Raw genomic sequence first — 25,689 nt, forward strand, 5'->3', positions numbered from 1 at the left:
TTGCAAACAATTATGGGTATTCACAGCAAGTCTTCACGTGCCTATTTGATACAGATTTCCGGAGGGTTCCCAGGCCTTATTTTATTTCTCCTTTACTGCTGTGATAGGGATATTGGTGACTTACGTATTCAATGCTAAGTAACCTGTCACTTGCGTGTCTGGAGTTCATGCACATAAATAGAAATGAATAGCCATATAAGTGTAGCTAAAAGGGTATTTATTAAATGTTATAGTGATCAGAATAAATAACATAAAAGGGCATTCTGAATTTTCTCAGCAAGTCATAGGCAGTTTCCATTTCTTTGCTTTATGAATCCAGAATTTAGAAAATTTCTACGTTTTACAGTAGTCTTAAAGGGCAGATGTCATAAAAGTTTACTTCTATATGTATTTCATAATTGCTTTGCCATTCCTAAGCTTTCACCCAGGGCAAACCCTGGTGTGGGTTTATGTGTGGGTGGGTTGTTTGGGTAGGTCCTACAACAATTCCAAAGTTTCCTAGTTAGTGGAAACATAGCTTTGAGGGGATTCTGCCTATGGACTTCAGGCAGCTTTATTGATTATGTGATTTTTTTTCCCCCAAAACCAGAAAAGAAACTCTCTTTAAGTTAGCAGAAGGGTTTAGATGGTTTGGGTGGAGAAAGGATAACAGACCTAAAACACAAACTTTTCCTGTGATGCGTGTGATTAGGAATCTTCCAGGTGTTCTGGGATATGAACTGGTAGACTGATGTGTGTGCCATGTAAGTGTGTGCTAGGCTGCACCTGGGGTTCTCACGACTTGCTCTGCCTTTTGGAGAGTCCGTGGTTTTTATTTCTAAACAACAAAGTTTTGCCTTTCACTGTTTCTATAAGCAGTTTGCATCAACTGATGCTTTGCCGAACATCTCAAAACTAAGAATTCCACAGTTGCATAAGAGAGAGGAAAAGTCAGTCTCCTTAGAAGATGGGTAGGTATCCTGCTGTGCACACTAGGGCACGTGTCCCATTCCTGCCCCTGGGTGCAGTGCCATGTTCTTCCTGAAAAGAGATGATGTAACAGATCCACAAAGAGTCGCAATTTTGCTTGCTCTCTGCACTGACCCTGCCCCAGCACTAACCCAAATGCAAGGAGTCATTCAGTTCTGATGACAAGCTCCTGCTCTGTCACCCGTCATGACCTGAGCATTAGCCTTATCCGTAGGAACTTAGTTTTTGTCAATTTCCAATATGCTTCCCTTGTGATCCTTTTCTTATGATTGTGTATCTTTAAAGTTAATGTAGGTATAATCAGTACTTCTCTTATTTTCTTGAATTTATTTCTGTGGTTTTGATGAATATTTAACAGAAAGCTCACAATGCTCACTTTCATATTTCAAATTCTATTCAAATTTATTCAAAGATAAGATCACCCAGTATCCTTGGAGAAGTCTACATAAATAATAAAACTGACGATTCAGATCCACATGGAATAATACTGTCCCCATATGATCTGCATAGGTTACAGAAATGTTTCTTTCTTAACATAGCCGTCCTGTGCCTCTTCTCAACTTTGATATATTAATTTTTGCTATTTCTGGCAATGCTATTACAAAAGATAAAATTTCAGCCACTTCAACATTAAAAATAACCATAAAAAGTCAACCCCAAACAGATGTGATTTAATCAAACTGAATCAATGGAAAAGTTGTTTCTTTTCATGAATTTTAATAACTGCCTTAATATTCTTAGGATCACAGTGACATTTCTTGGACAATTTGGAAGTGAGCTGAAAATGATAAAAGTACATGTATCACTCTATTCTCATCACTGCAACTTAGACATTGGGATGAAAGTTGTACCTCTTATTTCTCAATAGCCGAGTAACATGCTCCTGGTTTTCACTACAGCTGATGAGAGGGAAAGCAAGGTAAACTGGATGCATGTGACAAACATGGAAGGTAATATGTTTCCAGGGTGTGGCAACTTGTCACTGACCACAGCCTCCTGGAACAAGATAAAGCCACTGAAATAATTAACAGATGTTAGCATACTTGAAATATAAAAGTTCTATCGCTAAAAATTATGTAGGGTCAGATGGAGATTTGGCACTTGGTCCATAATTTAACTGACTTGGCAAATGGGAAGTTGAGATCCAGAGGCACATAACATATAATATGGAGGCCACACACTTTGCACACCATGCAGGAGCTCATAAACTACTGATGATATGTATGCTGTGCTAAGCCAGCTTGATTAAGTATTAACACAGTTTTTGATACTTAGGGAAATCTGAAGTCAATTTTCACGTCGACTAAATTAAAAAGTTATTTCTATAAGAGCAAAAGAGTAGACTTTTCTCCAAGTTCAAAGCATGTCCACAAATTTTATTATTTAGCCCCGGCTTGCAATTCACCTGATGACTGGTGTATCTTCCAGTCAATTTCTGTAATCTATCCAGCCTACTCTTTTTCAAAGTGTCTCTTTTTTTCCCCCACTCTTGTCTATTACTTCACATTTCAGAACAAGTTGGCAGTAATGATTTTCAGTTGAGTATCTGTAGCTGAAATGGAGCTTCTCAGCCTTAACTCACAAATGCATTCAAGTCAAGCGTTGAATGAGGCTTGTGCTACTTTAGAGTTTGTAGTTTTATTCACAGCTTTGCAGATGAAGTCACCAGCTTCCATCACTTTGTAAAGATTCACACCCTGGTGAGACAAAGATGACAGTGATACCAGGTGGGAAAGGGGGTTAAGGAGAAAGAAGACAAAACAGATTCCTTTAAATTGTATTAGTCGTTACTTAACCACTTAAAATTACTAAACAAAATGCTGTTCATTATTGATGGGGGGGCGGCATTTATCTCCATGAATTATGTAGCTTTAGATTTTTCTGCTTTATTAAAACATATCTTGAATCTGACCCTAGTATAAAACCATAGGCTAGTCACACCTGAATAACTCAGTGTAATTCATGCTGATACCTAAACTCTACAAAGGACAACAGTGGAACCAGAAAGACTCTACAAAATATCAGTGAAGGGCAATTAAAATGATAATCATTTGGAGGAGTTCAAAGATAAGGACTTAGGGGGGAAAAAAGACCCTCTTAGTATATCTTAGGATATGAAGAAACAAACCTGATAAAGCTGTAAGAAATATGGGAAAGATGAATGTATAATTTTTAACCATGTTCAGAAACACTCTTACTGGCATGAAATTGAAGGAGGTAGTCCAATAAAATGAAGTAGTATTTAGTACACATCTGGAACTTGTTTGCCTGAGAGGCTGTACTGTTTGAAAGCATAAGTAGGATCAACAAAGGCTTTGGTAAATCCATGGATGACAGATCGACAGTTGAGTATGAAGGCCAAGTTCAAGGCAGGCTCGGCATCTTGGGCTTGGTGGAGCCAAAGATCACCATCGAGGTTTCCACCCTGCACCTGTGCTGTCACTGTGGGGGTGGGGGGTGGGGAGGGTGGAACGGGGGCACAGTGTTAGGTGGATTAACCAGAGATTTGCCCCATGTAATATTTCGTAAGCTCCTATGTCCTCCCTCAACTCAGACTAGAAACAACAGGGACTTAAAATCAAACAGACTCAGGCTCCCTTGTTATTAAGGAGTAGTTTTTAAAATGTATGTAAGTTTGTCGTTTTCTTAAAACAGACAAGTATAAATACTCATAGGGGCTTTTCATACAAGTGATCAAAAAGAGATCATCATTTTGATATAGGTAGTTACTTCTCTCTAGAAACTTTTAGGGCACTGTTTTCTTTGTAGTTTACTTCTGTTTAAAAATCATCAAAGGGCTTCCCTGGTGGCGCAGTGGTTGAGAGTCTGCCTGCCGATGCAGGGGATACGGGTTCGTGCCCCGGTACGGGATGATCCCACATGCCGCGGAGCAGCTAGGCCCGTGAGCCATGGCCGCTGAGCCTGCGCGTCCGGAGCCTGTGCTCCACAACGGGAGAGGCCACAGCAGTGAGAGGCCCGTGTACCGAAAAAAAAAAAAAAAAAAAAATCATCAAAAATATTTTGTAAAATGACAGGTAAGTAATTTTCACTGTTTCTTTTTATTGTGAAGTTGTTTTTAGGGTACTAACATGTGCTTTGGTTTTGTCATAGTAATGGTTTTGGGTGGAGTATCTGTTAGGCACATTTTGGTTTTACATCCTTAATCTAGTAATATGTAAATTTTGTAAATAATAAGCTACATGTGTGTCTTTCATTTCTGAATTACATCTAACAAAAGATAATAAGATTTTAGTCATCAGCATTCTTTTTTGCTTTCCAGTAATTCCATTTATAGCAATTACGCAGTGGGATTGGTTGGTATCGTACTAAAGGATTCTGTTTCGGCCTTCCTCTACCGTTTTATTTAATGAACAGATACCTTTATGAAATAATGTTGCATTTATTCTTAAATCTTTTAGCACTTAAACCAGGTGTTTAAATACGTGTCATGTACTATGATCCATTTGGGGGTTTCAAGAACTTCTCGCAGAATATGGTTTCTGTCTTGAGGGTGCCTGTGGTCAAGCAGGCAATATGGAGCCCTAAACAGGAAATCCAGTACTTCCACTAAAGTCACTGAGAGAGAGAGATGCTCGGATGATCGTGAGGGCAGAGCTGCAGGGTAGTCAACCCACTGAGGAAAAGGGTATGGAAACAAATGGAGAGGAGTGTGTCAGGGAAGGGTACCAGGAAGGTAAATCCTAACCTGAGGCTTGTACGGACAGTATGAGTCCTTGAGAAGAAGTAAGAGGAATGAGGCACTGTCAGCAGAGAAGGGTACCAGACATCTGAAAAATACCATGGGATACATGGAAAGGAATGGGCCGACGTGACTGGAAAAGGTATAAAATGTGTAGAACACAGCCTTGCTTTTCAGAAAATGGGAATCCACTGATGAGTACCCAAGTAGGAGCAAGGCATATTCATATTTGTGTTTTAGATAAAATCTTTTATGGTAGCAAGGAGGATGAATTTAAAGGCAGCCTGAAGCCAGCAGACCAGTGTGGAGGATGAATATCCAGGAAAGAGATAAGAACTTGTGCTGATGTAGCTACAGCAAGGATAGTAAGGAAGGAACAAACAACCAAACTATTTTAGAAGTTGAAGCAGTAGCTCTTGGTAGTTGACTAGGCATGGGAGACATAGTGATACAGGTTGTACAGAGAGTCTTGGCTTGTTGGCTGATATCCAATGTAACAAATGTCTTTGAACTGTGAAATTCTTAGGAATGGAGACATGGCTTATTTGCATTTGGACCCGCATGGCCCGACACATATGAAGCAGAGTTCATATGTTGACTCAGCTGAGTTCAACCAAGTCATTTAAATCTTCAAGAAAGGATTTCTATGAATTGGGAGTTTGGGATCAGCAGATGCAAACTATTATATACCGGACAGATAAAACAACAAGGCCCTACTGTATAGCACAGGGAAATGCATTCAATATCCTGTGATAAATCATAATGGAAAAGAATATTAGAAAGAATATATATATATATAACTGAATCACTTTGCTTTACAGTAGAAATTAACACAACACTGCAGGTCAACTATACTTCAATAAAATAAATTTTAAGAAAAGAAAGGATTTCTACTTCTGTCACGGTCATACATTTCTAATGGAAATGATGGAAACAATCAGGCTATTTTGTAATAGCTATTTCTAACCAGAGAAGAGAGGCTCCTGGCGTTTAGTGCCAAGTGGTATCAGTCTTTCACTGAACATTATTGAGGGTCTCTAGGCAACAGGCACCTGTGAATCAGCTGTCATACTATATTTCTGCCTGCAGGGGGACCTAGGCACAGAAAGAAGATGGTTCTACAGCCTTGTGGTAGGTTCAGAGGAAGACACAAAGGTAGCCTGGAAACACAGAGGAGAGGAACCCAGCAGTGTGGGCCTGAGAAATCAGCAGGGAGATGCTAGAAGGTGCATTTTTGAGGATGGTGGTGCCTCACTTTCCAGGTGAAATCGAGTATGGGCAGTAAGGCTATTCCAAGGGGTGGTGAAAACAGGAGCAAGGGGTGGAGGTGAGAAACCGAATGCCACAGGGAAGGAGAGTGCCGACAAGCTGGCTGCTGCAGGAGCATCGCTCAGTAGAACGAGGGAAGAGGAGAGAGAGGAGAGATGGAGAGGACAATTCCATTCTGCAATCCAGGTGATGCTTTACATCTCAGAAAACATTTTGAACTTCTGATAATCTGTGAACAGTTTTTTGCCTTTTATATTTTATCCTTAAAAAAAAAGAAAATCTGCCTTAGAGACTGGTAGGCCATTTTAACAAGCATGTGGCAAAACAAGGTACTAATTTTGGTGGGTTATTATAGAGCATGTGACTTTTTCAGGTAGCACTTGTAAAGAGAGTATTCTTGCTCACATGCTAAGTATTATTAAGCTGTGGTCCTCCACTGGCCATTTTAAAAGTGCCCTGGGCTCTCTTCCAGAAGCCCTACTTGTCACCATGAGAAAATCAAGATCTTAGTTTTCCTCCAAGGAAAACAAAACAGCAAAAACAATAATCATAATAGCAAAGACAGGCTCAAATTTGCAAAGTGTGTGAAATCAAACTGGATACTAGATGAAAAAGGACTTTGGAGGTCATGAAGCACCATAAAAATGTGAAATGGTAGCATTATTGGTGATCTAACTATAGCAATAAGTTACTTTATAAAGCCCGCCCCAAGAATTTTTTATTGTATTTTCCCACTATGCATTTTAGCAAAGAGCAAAAGTGTAGTAAAACTTGACCTCAAAGTTGCTTCCCAAATCCAAGAAGCATTCAAATTTGAATCTGCAAGGAATGTATGAATATTAAAATATGCTAAGTTAACTTACTGTCTTGACCCCCAGGCCATTAAGCATGTAGATCAAATCCTCAGTGGCTACGTTCCCAGAAGCACCTTTTGCATAAGGGCAACCACCTAATCCGGATACTGCAGAATCCACCACATTAATCCCCATCTGGAAAACAAACCCAAACACCCAAGGTTTGTCTCATTATGGCATATAAGTTGTTGCATCTCTATTTAACCTGTTCCAAAGAGCAAATAAGGAAAATCTGAACCACGATTCCAACCTATTCACTTACCCACCTGCTGCTAGAACAGTCCCCGAGGTGCTAATTTCTTTTCTGACTAATCTCATCTTTTAGGCTAACAGACACTCTGCTAAGGATCTCAGGAATGAGAATAATCTTAGGTCAAAACTGAAATGGCGTTTTCATTGATAACAGAACAAAGGTAGGGGATGAAGACTGAAGTAAGATAAATACACACATGGGGTGTATTTTCCAACCTAATTTTGAGCTTTAGTCTAAAAACCTTATATAACCAACAGGAAAGATTTCCAACATCCTGACTCAAAATCAAGGTGCCTTCGAAGACAGACGGGGGGGTGGGGGGGTGGAGAGCTGTCCTTATGTTTGAACTTGTATTTTGTGGGCTCAACGTATTCACTCAATTCATCCAATTTTTATTGAGCCATTACTTTATTTTGTGCACAAAACCCTGCTGTTTTGGGAGGAGTGAAGAGACATTTGAGAGGCAGGACATCCACCACTAACAATTGTAGCAGCTCACATTTGCTGGGTCCTCACTAAGTGCTGGATATTATTATTAATACCCCATGATACTAACTCACAATTCCCACACAAACCCAGGAGGTAGATACTCTTCCATCATCCCCAAATCACGATGAAGAAACTCAAGTACAGAGGGATCACACATTTTGCCCAAGGTCACCTGTGTCTCCAGAGAATTCACATTCTGCTGTGATTTGTGGCCTCTGGAAACATGCAAGTTGGTTCATGTTATGAGTCTGGGGATATCCAAGGTGGAGATCTCTGTGGACTGGAAAAGTTGTGAAAGACAAGAGCACAAAAGGGTCTGAAAGGGACCCTGGGGATCAGATTTGAATAACATAAGAAGAGAGGCAAGCAGAGCAGCCCTCTCTGGAAAGGGACAATTGGGAAATCAGAAGCCACTAAGAGGCTAATCTGACTCTTCACTCCTGGACATTGAAGAAAAAGTAATACGACCTCATCTAAAACGAGAAGTGCTGGGAAACAGAGCCCTTGGCCAATCTGCTAGATCAGCAGTTCTCAGTCACAGAAGCAGAATCACAAATGGCTGTTACATCCCCAGAGTTTCTGATTCTGGAGGTCTGGGCTGGGCCCTGAGAATCTGAATTTTTAACAAGATCCCAGATGCTGTTCTCACTGCTGCTCTGAGGAATCACACTTTCTTTCTTTTTCCTTTCCTTTTTTGATAAACTTTTTATTTTAGAATAGTTTTAAATTTTCAGAAAATTTGGGAAGAAAGTACACAGCATTTCCATACATTACACACAATTTCCCCTATTGTTCACATCTTACATCATTATGGTATATTTGTCACAACTAACGAACACATATAATATGTTATTATTAACTAAAGTCCACACATGATTCAGATTTCCTTAGTTTAGAAGCTAATGTCCTTTTCTTTTCCAGGAACTCATCCGGGTACCACATTACATGTAGTTGTCTTATCTCCTGCTGTGGCTGTGACACCTTCTCAGACATTCTTTGTCCTCATTGACCTTGACAATTTTGAATTGTTACTTGTCATGTGTTTTGCACAATGTCTTTCAAGGTGGGTATGTCTGATGTTTTCTCATGGTTAGACTGGAGTCCTGAAGTTTTGTGAGGAGAGCAACACAGGGGAAGTGCCAGTCTTAACACATCATATCAAGGGTGCGTACTATATGGTTTACAACTGATGATGTTCACTTGACCCCATGCCCCCTTTTCCATATGGCACTTTTTGGAAAAAAGTCACTATGTGCAGCTCACACCTAGGGAGTGGAGAATACCTACCTAAATTATTTAGAAATTTCCCATATGAGAGATTTGTCTATTTTCCCATATTTATTTATTTCTTCAAATATTTGTTTATATCAGTAGAGACTCATGGGTATTTAGTTAGTACTTTGGGTTGTAATCCAATATTCCTTTATATGTCTTGTCACTCACGTTTGAGATTTAGCTGTTGGGAGCTCTTCAGGTGGCTCCTATCTCCTTTGACATGCCAAGGGGGCTGCACATTTTTTAAATTGAAGTATAGTTGATTTACAATGTCATGTTAATTTCTGCTATACAGCAAAGTGATTCAGTTTCATATATATGTATATATATGTATATACATGTATATACACACACACACACACATTCTTTTTTATGTTCTTTTCCATTATGGTTCAAGGGGCTGCACAATTTTACTGTTCTGAATTTTCTCTGGTGAGACCTAGAATGTTTACCAAGGCTCCCAAGGGCAGAACCATAGTCCAAAAGCCATAGATGCCTTTGGGACTAATGCAAAGTTTACAGATATAATTGGTTTGCTTCTGTACCTCCATTTCTCCTCATTATACTACTCAACATGGGAAGGTGGCAATGGCTCTTCTTCCTTTATCACGACCTCTCTCAAAGCTCAATCATATTTGGGTGTTAATAACTGACCAGCTAAAGTACTGGTCCATTTAGGGCAGTCTACATTTGCAGTGAATCAAAATAGTAAGTTTAAAGAATTATGCTCTAGGAGTGAAATCTATGGAATTGTCCAGTAGTTGGAAAAGACAAAGGTTCAGACACTGAGCTCATCTCTGGAAGTCTGCCAGGACATCAAATAGGCAGAGGCATTCTTCACCTATAGGTTAATATTTATCTATTCAGTAGAATTGAATCTATCACTCCAGGAGAAAGAGGTTTCAGTGGTTCTCAATCCTTACCAATTATAATCACCTGGGGACCTTTTAAAACTAACAGCCAAGTTTCTCCCCAGAATCTTTGTCTGGGAATGGGGTCAAGCATTGGTATCTCTTTAAAGCTCCCTCCGGTGATCTCTTGTGTAATTAAGTGTGGGAACCCCTGAGGTAAGGTTCTCATCCATCTCCGACTTTATCAACTGTGGGTATGAGTGAGCTTTCATTTAGAGATGCTCTGTACCCTGAGGCAGCAAAGAGTTAATCAGGACAGATCAACTTTTCAAGAAAACCTGTTTTTGAAAGAACACCCCAAAAAGTATGAGGTAGTGAATGTCAGCAGTACCAGCATGAGAGGTGAAAGATGGCTTCAGTCTACCACGAGGGCTTATGATTAGTGCAATTTTCTGTATGTGCATTAGACTTTGATAAACATCAATGACAAAAAGGAGGTGTTGTTGGAACTGAAGGTAAACAAGAAAACTTAAACTGGTAGGAAAATAACCTGGAACATTTTTTCTGTTGAGCAATTAACTAGTAATTAGTCTTAATTGCCAATATCCATTATCCTAGAAATTTCTATCAAAAAAGTACTTCCTAGGAATATTTCACAAATTCTAAGTAAATAATTAGGTAAGAAATAAAAACAGATATATATAGGTGAGTGTATGTGTGTCACACATGAAACACACCCCTTATATATAGATTCATTACAGTATGTTTTATATGAATAAAAATTTGAAAACCAGCCAAATGTCTGTAATGGGGACTAATTTAAATTAATTAAGGTGTAGCTATAAAATGGAATGATAAATGCTATGTAAATGCATAGTTAAGGGAAAGAAACAGATTACAGGACATTATCATGGTGTATGGAACCATAATCCCATTTTCTAAAAAAAAAAAAGGTAGAATTTGGATGATATACCAAAATGCCAACAGCAGTGATCACTGGGTGTGTGACTCTAGGTAATTCATTTTATTTTAATTCTGTTTGTCTTGTTTTCTAATGGCCCCACAATGAATGTAATTACATATATAATTAGAAAAAGAAAAAGAAAGGTTTCTGCAAACTGTAGCCTGTCGCAGAATGACAGTAAATAAATGAAAATGAGAATAAATAAACCTACGACTGAGTTTATTGACCAACAATTTATTTTGCAACTAATTGATCTTTCTAGGATTTAAGTGTACATAATTTCGTAAAGGCAGACGTGATCTGGGTGAAAGCCTCCCTGGAAAATGGTCCTTCCCTCTTTCCTACCATCACATTTGCTCTGGAACAGATTATATTTCTGTGAGTGCTAGTCACAAATCAATTGAATCAATTCTAAGAGCAGTATGTGGATTTAAAATTTCAATAAGCAAATTTAAAGAGAGTTTATTAAAGTATACCTTAGCTGTGAAGGAGAATATTAAGATATGTGTTCCTTTTAAAGTCTCTCTTCCAAAAAAAAAAATCACAGTACTTTAAAAATAGAACTTTCTACATAATATCTTCTCAATTTTGTCCTCTATCAAATGTGCAATTCTGTTCCCCAGAAATACATATCTTCTCAATGGATAGTGTTACCCATACACTAAGTTAGATAACTTTATTTTGGAACAAGCTGCTTTGTAAATTTCTAGTCATAGTCATCTAAGAAAATTTGATTTCACTGTGTATGTTTTCTTTACCTCGACTTCCCTATTCCATTAGAAACGGTACATATTATGATGTAAACAAGTTCTTAACAGAGCAGGAAGAAAAACATTATTTCTTCTCTGTTGTTTATGGTAAATAGAGGAAACATGTTTTTACTTTGCTACTGAAATCATAGTATTATAGAAAATGCATTGCTATAATATCCTCATGTATTTGATAATAGTAGATGGGTTGCATAGCTTATTTTATCATGCAAGAGACTGCATTAAAAGATTAGTCTTAGATATTTCCTTTCCCATGTCTCCAAATCTAAAACACTGCTTTTCAGATGGTCAGATTCCTGGCGTCTGTGTGTGTGTGTGTGTGTGTGTGTGTGTGTGTGTGTGTGTGTGTGTGTAAACACACAAGCACAAATGGTTTTTTGCACCATACAGTATGTTGCAAAACAAAGCATTTGGGTTTTGTTTTGAAGGAAATATCTTCAGATTAATAACCACAAGATGGCGATGTAACACCAAAATCCACCAAGTTAAAGTCAAGCATTGAACTGCCACTGTGCTCCAACCCAGAAACAGCAAATACGTAAGTAAATAGCTTTATATTATGCAAATAAATATTGTGTTACCTTTAAAATAAGGAAACTTTTACTAATGGTGCGTAGCGCATCATCTGTGGTTCAATGTAATCAGTATATTTTTTATTATTCTTCCTTTGATTTGAACATGTTTATTGAGCATGTTCTATGTGCCAGGGACTTGGAATACATACAAAGCTCTGTAGCTCATGGAGATTAGTGTTAGAAATTAATATTACTATACATTTTGTCTGTCACTGAGAAATAGTTCACTATTGCCAAATGAGAAACGATCCTCTCTAGAACTCAGGGAGCTAATTCTCCCTAAAATGAAACGAATATGTAACTCAAAGGGTGGAGGTGACTTTGACTTCCACTTCCCTCAAAGCTCATGACCAAAGCTATTAACACAGTGACCCAGGTTATGAAAAGCCTGGTGAGTGCGGTTATGGGCTCCATCTGCTTGAGCTCCCAGACGTATACTTGGACTTAAGGCTGAGGAAAATGGATAAAATATGAGTGACCACTTCTTCTGGAAAATTGCAAATTAGCTGTAGATATAACACGAGCATTATCACTCTGTACTACAATCTCAGGTGAGCTATGAGGAGAGTTAACTTTGTTAATTTTGCATAGTGCTTGGATGCCCAGATCATGCTGATACAATAACTGAAAGTATCATCTCGACTTTTTCTCATGCTGTAAGAACTTATTCTCCAAACAAAACTGAGAAATATGATAAGAAGAGGAGTCAAAGAAATCATTTTCCAAAACATATAATCTTCCATATATGTCTGATTTCAAAATATTTAATGAAATCTACAATTTTACATATTGAAGTTAGTAAAGTATTAAGGAACATATAGAAGAATTTTGGCAATGTTATTTTTTGAAATGATGTCTACTTTTTTTGCCAAGACCAAATTTTTCTTTAGAAATCTGTAATAATGTTACATTTGAATTAAAATAACAAGTGAATCTCTGACAGGGAAATTACTCATTGTGGGGATTTAAGTTACTCATGAGGAAAAAGACAAATATTCATATAGGATAAAATATTACAAATATACTCATTTTTCTAATATTTTTCCCTTCAACTTGTTCCTCACAGCTAATATTCCCTCCAACAGAGGATTGTAATTATCCACATGTGATGCGCTACTTCTCCCCCAGCAGCCAGACCAGTGTCACTAGTTGGTCACAGCACTCTTTCCAGGGAGCCCAGATCTTGCTCTGAGATGCTACTCACCCAGCACTCTAAAGAATTACCATATATGGAGTTTTGGTACCAACTACTTGCCATTCATGTGTACTGTGAACATACCATGCTTTATAAACCACAGATAGTGAACCATTGGCATGCATGAATAAAGCCCAGTGTTTCCATACACTGAAGTTATACACCAAAATTGGTATGTAAATCATGATACCTTGCTGTTGGGGGTGAGTAAGCTAACGTGATGGATTATTAACGCTTTCATAGACCATCTCTTGTCTTTGAAAAAGGTTTCCTGCACGTTTCACTCCTCCCTGCCTTACCACACATAATGAGATAGATTATATTTGTACTTTCATGTAGTATATTTCAAACTGAGATAGAAATGGGGGTGTGTACATAGAAGGAAATAAGGAAATGGAAAAACATAAGAAAGTTCTCAATTTCAGTAGACTGAGAAATAATAAATACTATTAGTGAACATTGATTGAAGGCTTATTATATCACAGATACGGCACCACATACTTCACATATGAGAAAACTCCACAAAATCATGGTAAGTGGGCAGTAATTCATGCTCATTTACTGATGAGGAAACTGAGGCTTAGAAAAGGGAAGTGACGGTCCATGCTTCACACAGTTAGTATGAGACAGAGTTTAACAGGTATAACATTTGTGTGCTACTGTTCAGTATTAATAGTTAACTGACTATGTGCTAATAATTAAATGCCAGCTGCATTACTAAACACTTTACACACCTGGTTGCATTAAATCCTTATAACAACTCCAGGGGGAATGGTGTGAATTAGGAAGAGAGCCATTGACAGATCAAAAGACTTCATTTTCTGAAGACGTGGTACGTATATACAATGGAATACTATTCAGCCATAAAAAGAATGAAATAATGCCACTTGCAGCAACATGCATGGACCTACAGATTATCATACTAAGTGAAGTAAGTCAGAGAAAGCCAAATATCATATGATATTACTTACATGTGGAATCTAAACAATGATACAAATGAACTTATTTACAAAACAGGAATAGGCTCTCAGACTTCAATAGCAAATTTATGGTTACCAAAGAGGAAAAGTGGCGGGGGGGGTGGTATATTAGGAGTTTGGGATTAACATATACACACTACTATATATAAAATAGATAACCAACAAGGACCTACTGTATAGTACAGGGAACTCTGCTCAATATTCTGTAATAACCTACATGGGAAAAGAATCTGAAAAAGAATGGATATATGTATATGTATAACTGAATCACTTTGCTGTATACCTGAAACTAACACAATATTATAAATCAAGTATACTCTAATTTAAAATAAAAATTAAATTAAAATTTTAAAAGGAGACTGAAAACAACAACAACAAAAACTCAATTTTCTCATCATACTTTCTTCAACTCTCTGAAGAAGTTTCTACACAACTCAACATTATCAAGAAATTGAGAAAGTAAAGGATTGTTGTCCCAATGGTTGTATTTCTAGGAAGCTATCCCAAGAAAATAGCCAGAAATGTTAATATAGACTTATGTTCAAGGATGACTATTCTTTGTATTATTATTTGTAACAGTGAGAAAAAAGCCTGTAAATGAAATGTATAACCATAGGGGAATAGTTAATAAGTTATGTAAGACAGTTATGAGACAATTAAATGGTTTTGAAGAATATATAATGGTATGGAAAAATGCTGATAAGAAAATGGAAGATAAAAGAGGAGAGTAACTATATTTGCTATAAGTCATTTGTATTTCCAGATTGTTAACAACTATCTGTAATAAATATATACCACTTGTAATTAGTACAAAGGAGCCATATTAATAAATGTGTACCCTTCTTTCTCAATCATTTCCTTCTTCTGCCAGGACAACACCCCAAAGTACACTGACCGACCTCAGGCTCTATTTTCTCATTTCCTGGGTTCAATCCAAACCCTACAGATGACTCCTCTCAGAATCAGCTCCTCTTTTCTGTGTGTGAGTGGATGTCACTGGCTCCCACGGGCACTCCTTCAGTTACCATCCATGCTCTCCAATCTACTGGCACAAAATAAAATACAGATTTCTGTGCCTTACCCAAAAATCTGAATTTTTTTCTTGTAAAGCCCAAGTATATGCAATTGTTTCAAACTCCAAGGTGACTTTTATGGATAATAAAGTTTGAAGATCTCTAACCTTTCAATTTAGCGGTTCATCTGTAGCAGACAGTACTGGCTTTTCACCAAAAAAATCTGTCTCCTCTTCTTCTGGGACTCAGCTAGACAACATTACCTAACTGCCCTTCTGTGTAGGTGAGGCTGCCTGATGTGGGTTAGCCAATGGCATGAGAGCAAAGTGATGCAGGCCATTTCCAGAACAAGTCCTTTCAGAAACTACGTGTCTTCTTCCTTTTTAATAGTCAAATGCCCATGACAATAGGCCTGAGGGAATGGTGTAGCCACAAAATGGAAAGAGCCACGTCTCTGAGCGAACACCTGGAGGAAAGATGCCCGCTGCCAGGAACACGTGCAGTGGACCATCTAATGAGTGAGGAACAAACATCCCTGTGTTTGAGCCATTATTTATGTTGGGGGGTTCAGGGTCTGCTATATCAGCATAGCCAAGTAGAACTAATACACTAACTGATATGGTTGGATTAAAATCTGCTAGCTATTTTCTATATGCTCTATTTGTTCTATGCTTTGTTTTTCTTCTTTTTCTATCTTTTGTTAATTGAGCATTTTTTATGACTCTATTTTATCTCTTCCTTAATATTTCTACCTCTTCTTTAAGTTGTTGAGTATTTTACCCTACGCTTTATAGTATAACAATACAATTAAATTAATATTATTTAATTAATAATAGCCTACTTTCAAATATCTATGCCACATGGAGGGAAGGATCTTACAGTATTACATACAATATATTCTCAATTCCTTCCACCCATCCCTGGTGCTATTGTTTCCCTACCTTTTACTTTTCCATGTGTAAACTCACAATACCTTGCCACTTTTTTTCCTTTAGACAGTCGGTTATCTCTTAGAGCAATTAAAAATAAGAAAAAAGTAATTTCATCTTGATTTATTTCATTTCTGAGTTCTCTGAAGGAACTTGTCTAGAAAAGAAGAGCAGAGATTCAAATCCTGGTATTTAGTGAACACTCACTTTTCGGAATTAGGAGAAGGGAGATGAATTAGTGCAGGGGGAAGTTCAGTGTCATAAGACAGGGTAGAAATTTCCCTAAATATACCACAGTGATGAATGCTGAAGGTAGTTAAAGAAAATGAGACCAGAGAAAATTTATTGGATTCATGCCATTGACAAAGGTTGAAATGGGTCGTTTCAGCAGAGATAGAACAGGAGTGAGGTGGCAATAGATTCAAAAACAAACAGAGAACCTACAGCCTTGTGCTTTCAAGATCAGTTTCAGGAGACAGACTTCTGCTTGAACCTGCTCTGCCACCTGTTAGCTGTGCGATCTGGAGGATGTTACTTTACCTCTCTGTTCCCCCAGCTGTAAAATGAATTTAATAGTACTGATTCACGGGCTTGTTCAGGATACAATGTGATGTTCCACGGAAAGCGCATATCCCATAGCTTGGTACATAACATGTGAGAAGTCTTGGCTTTCACAAGTATATGACAAGGATATAGAGGCAGACGGAGGATGTGTGTGTGACAAATGAAGAAGAGCATTGGGGCAGATTTCAGTGTGGAAGTATGCAAATGGAGAGACAGGTGAGTTGGCAGCCATGAAGGATAGGGCTCACTGAATAGGGGTAAAGAATGAGGCTGCACTAGAGGAGAAAATTAGCCAAAAAAGCCTTAGGGAGGTGGGGATGAGTTTGAGGTTAGGGCAGAAACATAGAGCTGAGCCAGGAAATTAATAGATAAAACTGTGCCATGAGGTAGGGCAAAAGGAGAGGACAGACAGAGTGCCAGAGAGTCTTAAAGGAACAGTGACCCCAAAGCTTCCAAGGAAAATCAACCGTCAATCTTCTCAGAAACACAGTAACTGAGTTCATCGGCTGAGAGTCCTGGAAAGAGTTGACCATCTCATTCCAGCTCCTCGTAGACCCAGCCTTACCCCGCTCCCATGATGCTCTCAACGTGTGCAGAAAAAGTGATGAATGGAGACAATGGTAACAAAGTGAGGGGGAAGAAAATGGGGACACAGATGGATAACTAACACTGTGTAAACATTAAAGATTTTGCACCTATAAAGGTAGAAGTCACCGTGTATTTTAGTCAAAATCCCTTATACGATGAATTGATTAGTGGATTGATTCTGGTTTAAAGGGAAGGAGCTAAGCCCCAGAGCTCTTAGGGATTTCCCCAAAGTCGCAGAGGTCTTTGGTGGTGGAGACGGGTCTAGAATTCAGGCCTTTATGCTTCTGGAGTTGCACTGGTAGGAGATAAATAATTTCCAGTTCCAAAATGGATGTTAGTGGGAGGTCTGCCTAATATTGTGAAAATATAACTAAATGTTCAGAAAAGAAAAAAGAACGTTAAGAGAGAGAAAAAAAAAAAAGGAATTGAAAACACAGTGGTGCTGACAAAGAACTAACAGCGTTATCAATACTCACAAACCAGGCAGGGCTTGTGATAATGGAAAGATTACACCTTTTTATTTTCTTTTTTAAGTCAAAGCAGCAAGCAATATACATTAGCATCGTGAGGTCAAGAACTTCACGCTACCTCACTCCATGATACCCTCAGTATACGGCATAATACCTAGAACAGAACAAGTTACTATTCAAATGTTTTTGAAAGTGTAATTGAACAAATTCAAATATTTTGAAGAACAATTGCAGGATCAAGGCCTGAGTGCAAGTATGACTACACATGGTGTGAACTGAACTTGATCCAATCCAACTGGAGACACAGAACGATGCTCTGAGGATAGCAAAATCAATGAGCCATGTCAGTGGATCACTACCTACTTTGCTCCCTAAACCTTCTTCTCTTGGAAATGCCATAAAGATAAGTTTATGGCACCTGTTTGTTTGTTTGCTCAGTGACTCTTTGTTAATCTTGGCGGCAGCTGTTGGAACCAAAATTGAGTCAATCACAGGCTCCTCCCCCAGAATGTGGCACAGAGACAAAGACAGATTCTGTCTTTCTAAGAGGTGAGATGTACAGCACATGAGCTATGGACAAGCAATTTTTTCCATGGACGACAAGCAGCAGAGTAATTTGGTCTGTAGGAGGGGGTGGAATAAAACATTCGAATTAGAGAAATGCCACCTGAATTCCAGGCAGCTTTTTGGTTCTTCCTGAGATCCAGCTTCATTTCCTCCCCACCTCTGTTTTTTTGTTTTTGTTTTGTGTGTGTGTGTGTGTGTGTGTGTGTGTGTAGTCATCTTTATTAAGACATCTAGATTCTCATGGGCGTCTGCTTTTCTCTCATTAGAAAATCCACGGTTTATTTGAGAATGGTAAAAAGGGACACTATCTTAGTGTCATTAGGACAAGTTTTCACCTCATAGGAAACCTGAAAGGGGCTCTGGGCCTCCCAGGTCACCAGACTGCCTTAACAGACCTGCCCACACTCAAGTATCTTCTGGAATTCCTTATAAATTTCAATGGGCACCCAGGCAACAGAACATTCTATTACTCTGCTGGTTTTTAAGGTGCAGGTCCAGGGTTAAATATTGTGTCCAAGCTTAACATTTTAAAATTGTCCAGGTTTATTTTCCAAAAATAGTGTATTACTCACTTTACCAATCTCCGTGCCAAATAAAGGACCCCAAAGCATTAAATGATAACCACAAAGAAGTTCGGTGAGGCTCCTCTTCTCTCCCCAAATCAAATTATTTGGAATCCCAAGCAAATGCTAGTACCACAAATGCAAGGCAGTAGTCTTTCCCGAAAAGCCCCACCTTTGTTTCTGAAATAACATTTAATGAGAGCTGTGCCAAGTAAACCATGTAGTAATCCTAGGAAGTACATACTATTATTATCATCCTCATTTTATATGTGAGAAACTTGAGCCACAGAATGTTTACTATGACCACACATAGTGACACATATTGGCTAAGTGGTGAGAGCTGAGATTCAGAATCAAATGGGAAGGCTTCCAAATCTCTGCTCTTTGCTTGTCTTGTTCCTTTAAGAGGTTTTCGTGACACACCCCTATATCCTCATAATACAGTCTCTTTTTTGCTTAAGGTAGCTTGAGTTGGCCACTGTTGCTTGGAAACAAAGAGTAGTAACTAACACATCATTAAGTTAATGACCTGGCAGACCAGATATTCATAAATACAAAGAACTACAATGCAAAGTAGAGAGTGGTAGCTATTATGAAAATTATAAACGAAGCTGTCAGACACATCAGTGAGATGGTTTCTATATTTCATCATGAAGCAAGGTTGGGTGGGGTACGGTTAAAAGTTTGATGACTAGTTTGGCTCTGAATTGGGCCTTGAAGGATGTTGACAAGTGGGGGATGGTGATGGAAGGGATATTCTACAGGGAGGGAACAGCCTTGAGAAAATATACAGATGATGAACAGGCCAAGGGTACACTGAGATTTTAATGAGACTTTTATTGTAGGGAGTGTTGGGGTGTGGATGGAGTACAGCTCCTAATCATGAGAGGCCTTGGATGCCTTTCTGTACAAGCTAAACTTTATTCTCTAGAAAATAAAGACCTACTTAAAGTTGATGAATAATCGTGCCATCATCAGCATTTTGTTTCAAGCAGATTTCAGTAGCAAGGGAGCAATAACTGAGAAGGATAAAAGGTTGAGAAATATCTAAGTAGAAATACTAGTCAGAAAATTAGTGCAATGCATCCAGTCAATGATGGTGAGTATTTAAAGTGAAGCAGAAGTGTAAAAAACAAAAAAGGTTTTTTGTTAAGGAATAAATTTGAGATAAATTTATGAGATAAAATGGTGTCTAAATAAATGAAGACTAATAGTAGATAGCATACAAAGTAAAGTAAGTCAAAGAAAGACAAATATCATATGATATCACTTATATGTGGAATCTAAAAAGATGATACAAATAAACTTATTTACAAAACAGAAACAGACCCACAGACATAGAAAACAAACTATGGTTACCAAAGGGGAAAGGGGGGATAAATTAGGAGTTTGGGATTAGCAGATACACACGACTATGTATAAAGTAAACAACAAGGACCTACTGTACAGCACAGGGAACTCTACTCAATATTTTGTAATACCCTATAAGGGAAAAGAATCTGAAAATATATATATATATATTCAGTTATATATATATGTATATATATATACACACACACACACATATATATATATATATATATATACGCATATACATATATATGAGGTGTCGTTAACAGAAGCCCTGTGATTTCTAGCTTAATAGCTAAGTGGAGGGTGCTCCATGAATGGGAATCATCAACTCTAGCGGAAGGTAGAAGCTGCTTTCTTGAAAATCATCATAGATAGAGAAAACTGGATATTTAATACATAATGTTTCTTAAAGCCTTCGTGATTATTCCAAACTAACTTTAATTCCTTTTTAAATCTTTCATTACATACCCATTTCCACTTGCTTGTCTGCTTTGGGGATGATCTCATGGATTGGTAATGCTCAAACTCATGATTCAGTATTCTTATAACTCAAAGTATTGGTCTCCATGGGGCAGTAAAATAATTTTAAAAGATATAACCATGTGCTTTCTGGGACCCTGAGAAGAGTCCAAGGCTCCTCCTCTCTGCTGAGTACCAGGGATGTGGTTGTGGGTAATGTGTGACAGAAATCCCAGACACATTTAGAGGAGCCCCAGAGCAGCAGGGACTGGTTCTGCTTCCAAAAGGGTGGGCTGGAGGGGGATTACAAGACTCAAGAATCTCCCATCCAGCTGTGGGATGCCAGGGCAGCAAAGGCTAAGTGAGGTGCCTGGCAAGTGAGACTCAAGGCAGCTGGAAAGACAATAGGGCACTTACACCTGGCATAGAAAGCATACAACAATTTCTCGTTTTCCCCGGTGGGGCTGAGAGATCACTGGTGGGCAGGAAGGAACTAGGATTATGACCAGGAAGGTTCAGAGAATAGGCCAACATCCACAGACCATGGTCACAGTACCATCACAAGGACAAAGGATAAACAGGCTAGAGAACTCCATCTCAGGGCAACAAGGGAGGACTAAGATGCCATCAGACCAGGTGACCCTTGCCCCATGGCAGGATGATACTTCAGCTCCCATCAAACTTAGCTCTCCTGTAGGAACGAGAGGAAAATGTGTGCAGGAGAAACTTGAGACACTATTTTAAATAAGAAATGACTGAGCTGATTAACAGTAAGCTGATGAATGTATTCAGCCATTTATTAGGAGATATTCATTTGGGGGCATTTAAATGGACAGATTCATTAAACTGGACATTGTCATATATTTACATGGATAATAGGGTTTAAAATATTTTGTAATATTATGTCACTAAGTAGTACCACCCACCTCTTTATTGTTCATTTTCAATAGCTCAAGTTCAACTTGATTTCTAAATGAGTTACCAAGGATCTTGCTTATGCTAGAGCCACCATGATCAAAATATCTCACAAGATAGTTATGGTAGCAATGGTATTAATTTTTCTAAGCAGTGAATACAACTTGAAAAAAGAGAAAAAGCTGAGTACACATGAAATCAAGAATGGATTTCTCCCCAGTTAAAGCCAGTTATTCAAAAAGTTGAGAAAACAAAAGTAGGTATAATTACAGTTAAATATATAGGAGATGAAGGAGGTTTGGAGCCAACCAACATATCTGGAAAACATGATACAACCAGTGTTTGAGGCATTTGTGAGTATTTATCTTGGGTAAAAATTCAGAGGTAGATGACGGTTATAGTTACATAGTTCAAGATCATTACATGGGCAAAAAAATAGACATATTCTGTATAATTCTAGAGGAATATAGGCAGAGGTAGATTTTGGTTGATATGAGAAATAACTCTCTAGCCTTTCAAAGCTCCCCAAACTTAAATGAGCTCACTCTCAAGATAATGATCTCCCTGCCACTGAAGGTATTAAAAGACCATCTAAAGGTTGTAGAAGGAATCTCTTCTATGGTGACTGAAGCTTATTGACTTTGATTGTTCCTAGGGTTTTATCCAATCCTAAGGCTTTCCACAAATGCATGTTGAATGTAGCTTGTTCAATAACATCTAATTCTGTCATACAGCTATAAACATAGCCAAATAAAAATAAAATTAAGGGCTTCTGCTATTGTAGTTGAGACAACACATCACTGCTGTAGGTCTGTTCCTTGGAACATATGACAGGAAAATTCTAAGCAAGACAGTGACTTCTTGGGAAGGCCACATGCCATAAGCCTCCAGATGGCATCCAACTGGGATGTCCAGTGCTAATAGCCAAGAAAAAGTCATATAAAACACAGTTTTAAAAGAAAAACACTTGTTGAAGATTCTCCTTAAAGGTGCCAAACCCACACGTACTTGGTATTTGTGGCCAGGCTGCCAAATACCATAGACATATAAAAGCTTCCACATGACCTGTAACATATTTTAGGATTTTTTTTAACTTTAATACTTCTAAGCACCTAAAATTCAATGCCACCATTCGTTAAGAATGAAAGTAGAAAAGCAGATGGAAATCTTGAGATCTGAGTCCAATTCAAAAGCTATTTCCCTCACTGGCAAGATAACATTCAGAGAAAAAAAAAATCACTTATAAGATATACAGGAAAATATACCAAATATCAATCATGAAAAAAAAAACAAAACCAAAACAGGTTGGCCAAATATCTTCTCTGGGCAAGAATACAAGTTAGGCTTCTCAGCTTTCCCAACAGAACAAGAAAAGTGCCATCTGCACCTGTGTTCTCCAAAGGACACAGCCTTGTGACAGTCAAGCTGTTTGCTCCCAGAGGTCTTGCTTGTCCATCGCTGTTGTGCATCTTATCACAGGAGACTGATCCCTGCAGGTTGCATCCCCAAGCTCCCATGTCTGCTGGACTCCTGCTGGGTTCAAACAGAAGGCTCCATTGGATGGAGAAGAATAGCATCCCCTCTCTGACTGCTTCAGGTGGTACCTCTGTGCTCCAAAGGCCCCTGATGACCATGGTTCCAACTCCCTCCTGGTGACTCTGGATGATGGGCTCCAGTAACACTGTCCTCTTCCTTTCTCTTCCTTTCCTCTTTCATTGTCCATCCAGCCTGGGGGCCTCAGTGCGGTGCCAGTGGTGGTCCCCTTGCTGTTGCTAATCTCAGGAGTGCCTCCTTAGAAGTGAGGCACCCAGGGAGCAAGATTTTAGGAGACACTCTCAGGGTTGGGCAGAACAAGGTCAGCACCGGAACATGAATGCCTCCTAAATTTTGTATCCTAGGTGCCTGGCTTGCCCTGCCCTAATCCAGGCCCTGCTTATCTCCCGGTTACCTCATTGTCTGCTGTTCAATTGTAGCTTTCTCCCTTTGCCCGTATAACCAATTCTCTATATTCCATTGCTTATATGTAGCCGGCTTTCTGGCTGGACCTTGACAAATTCTGGCATCCCTTTCATGGAGTTTAATCATGAATTTGCTTCTACCTAGCTTTTGTCAGAGGCATACTGAGAGAATATTAAGACACCTTAAGAAATATACGTCCATCCTTTTCTAAGTATTTCAGTTCTATCTTTATGTCAATCTAGCTCACCAGAAAAACAGATACCTGGATCTCATTAGCTCAGACTGTTGCAGAGATAGCTTCCCTGAATCCCATTTTAAGGTTATTCTCTTGTCTTTTATTGACAGTCAGTATAAAACATTAAAAAAATAGATGTCTTCCCCCACATTTATTCTAAAAACACCTGCTGAAGATATTGTCCCCTAATTTTACTATATTGTATCATGTATTAGTCAGGGTGACTAGGCTGAAATATTTGAGGGAAAAAAAGAGGGAACATTTTTGGGTTAAGTGGAAAGAGTTTGGTGGAGCTGATCTTGGGAAAAACTAGACCAAGGACTCCAACACTATTTTTCTTCCTTCCTCTCTCCCCTTCCCTTCCCTTCCCTTCCCTTTTCCCCCTTTCTCTCTCCTTCTCTCTTTCTCTCTGTCTCTCTCTGTCCCTGTCTCTGTCTCTCCTCCCCCTTCATTTCTTTTCTCACTGTGTTGGCTATATTCTTTCACGTCTACTATACCAAAAGTTACAGGGTCTAATATAAGAAAAGTGAGCACTTTTTCATGAGCTCCAGCCAGAAAATTCTAGGGAGAGGAAAATTTACTGACCTTCCTTGAGTCACATTTCCATCCCTGGACCAGTTACTGAAGCTGGTTCACACCCAGGAGGGGAGGGGGGTGTGGGTGAAAATGCTGTGATTTCTAGGCCCTCCCAAAGAACCCCATGGTTGGAGTGATGAGGGGATAGTTTCCTAGATGAAGGGAGATGTGGCTGTGAGCAGACCAAATAATAAATAGTCTCTAGATACCTTTTTTTAGAAGCCATTCAACATCTTCCATTTAAAGTTCAATACTATAAAAAGTTTAATGAGTGTTAAGCTCTCATACATCTCTTTTTGTCTTTGTTTTCAGGGGATTTAAAACATGATTTAATGCTTGGTAGTGACAACTGCTCACTCTATCACTGAACAGATATTTGCTGAGTTCTTACGTTTTTCTGGGTGCCAGGTATACAGTAATGGAAAATAACACCTACAAAATCTGGGCTCTCGTGGAGCCAGCTGTGTGGTGGAGAAGGCAATCACCTGTGATGGTCAAACAACAAGAATGCAGGAAAGCAAGGGCAGAGATGCTCGTTTCGGTCATTCTTTCCATGAACAATGTTCTGCTAAGAGATATTTGAACAGAAACCTGCATGAAGCAGGAAAGTGAACTAAGAATTTATCGGAAATAATAGTGTTATAGTATTATAGTGTTTAATGAAAAATAAACAAGGTCAGAGCAGATGTCTTGAACAGGGAGGTTGCTGGTATGTTTAGAGAGTAGGAGGGGACCATTAGGACTGGAATAGAGGGACCCAGGGAGGCAACGTGAAAACATAACAGCAGACACGTGGCAGGGCCAGATGGTGTGGACTGATCTTCCATCTGGTCAGTATAATCAGTGTGTCCATTTGGAGACCCATCAGCATTTTTTCAATGATAGGAATAGAATAGAAAATATCTTTGTGTGTTGAACTTTCTTATCTCAAAACTCTCTGCTGTTTGACAGGCCACAATGTGTTGAATTAGTAAACCACAACTGACAAGGGAGCACGTTCTGAGCCAAAGTTCATATGAAGTAATTGACAAATTCATTGGGGTCATCTTTTTTAATTATTTAATTAATTAATTTATGTTTGGCTGTGTTGGGTCTTTGTTGCTGTGCACGGGCTTTCTCTAGTTGCGGTGAGCGGGGGTTACTCTTCGTTGTGGTGTGTGGGCTTCTCATTGTGGTGGCCTCTCTTGTTGCGGAGCACGGGCTCTAGGCTTGTGGGCTTCAGTAGTTGTGGCTCATGGGCTACAGAGAGCAGGCTCAGTAGTTGTGGCCCTCAGGCTTAGCTGCTCCACGGCATGTGGGATCTTCCCAGACCAGGGATCGAACCCGTGTCACCTGCAGTGGCAGGTGGATTCTT

The 25,689-nt window shown here is 38.8% G+C and overlaps 1 protein-coding gene across 4 annotated transcripts in view; it reads right to left on the reverse strand.

Moving 5' to 3' along the window:
- Positions 1-1,321: 1,321 nt before the first annotated feature.
- HMGCLL1 (3-hydroxy-3-methylglutaryl-CoA lyase like 1) overlaps positions 1,322-25,689 on the reverse strand; it is a 137,628-nt gene continuing 113,260 nt past the window's right edge. For all 4 annotated transcript variants that reach the window (XM_060021353.1, XM_060021352.1, XM_060021355.1 and 1 more), the window contains 2 exons: positions 6,802-6,927; positions 1,322-2,666 (listed from right to left, as the gene is read on the reverse strand). In XM_060021353.1, coding sequence (XP_059877336.1) covers positions 2,565-2,666; positions 6,802-6,927 — 228 coding nt within the window. In that variant the 3' untranslated portion in view covers positions 1,322-2,564. The remainder of the gene's footprint in view (positions 2,667-6,801; positions 6,928-25,689) is intronic.

Source organism: Delphinus delphis, chromosome 10 (assembly GCF_949987515.2).
Source record: "Delphinus delphis chromosome 10, mDelDel1.2, whole genome shotgun sequence".
In the NCBI taxonomy this organism is placed as follows: Eukaryota; Metazoa; Chordata; class Mammalia; order Artiodactyla; family Delphinidae; genus Delphinus; species Delphinus delphis.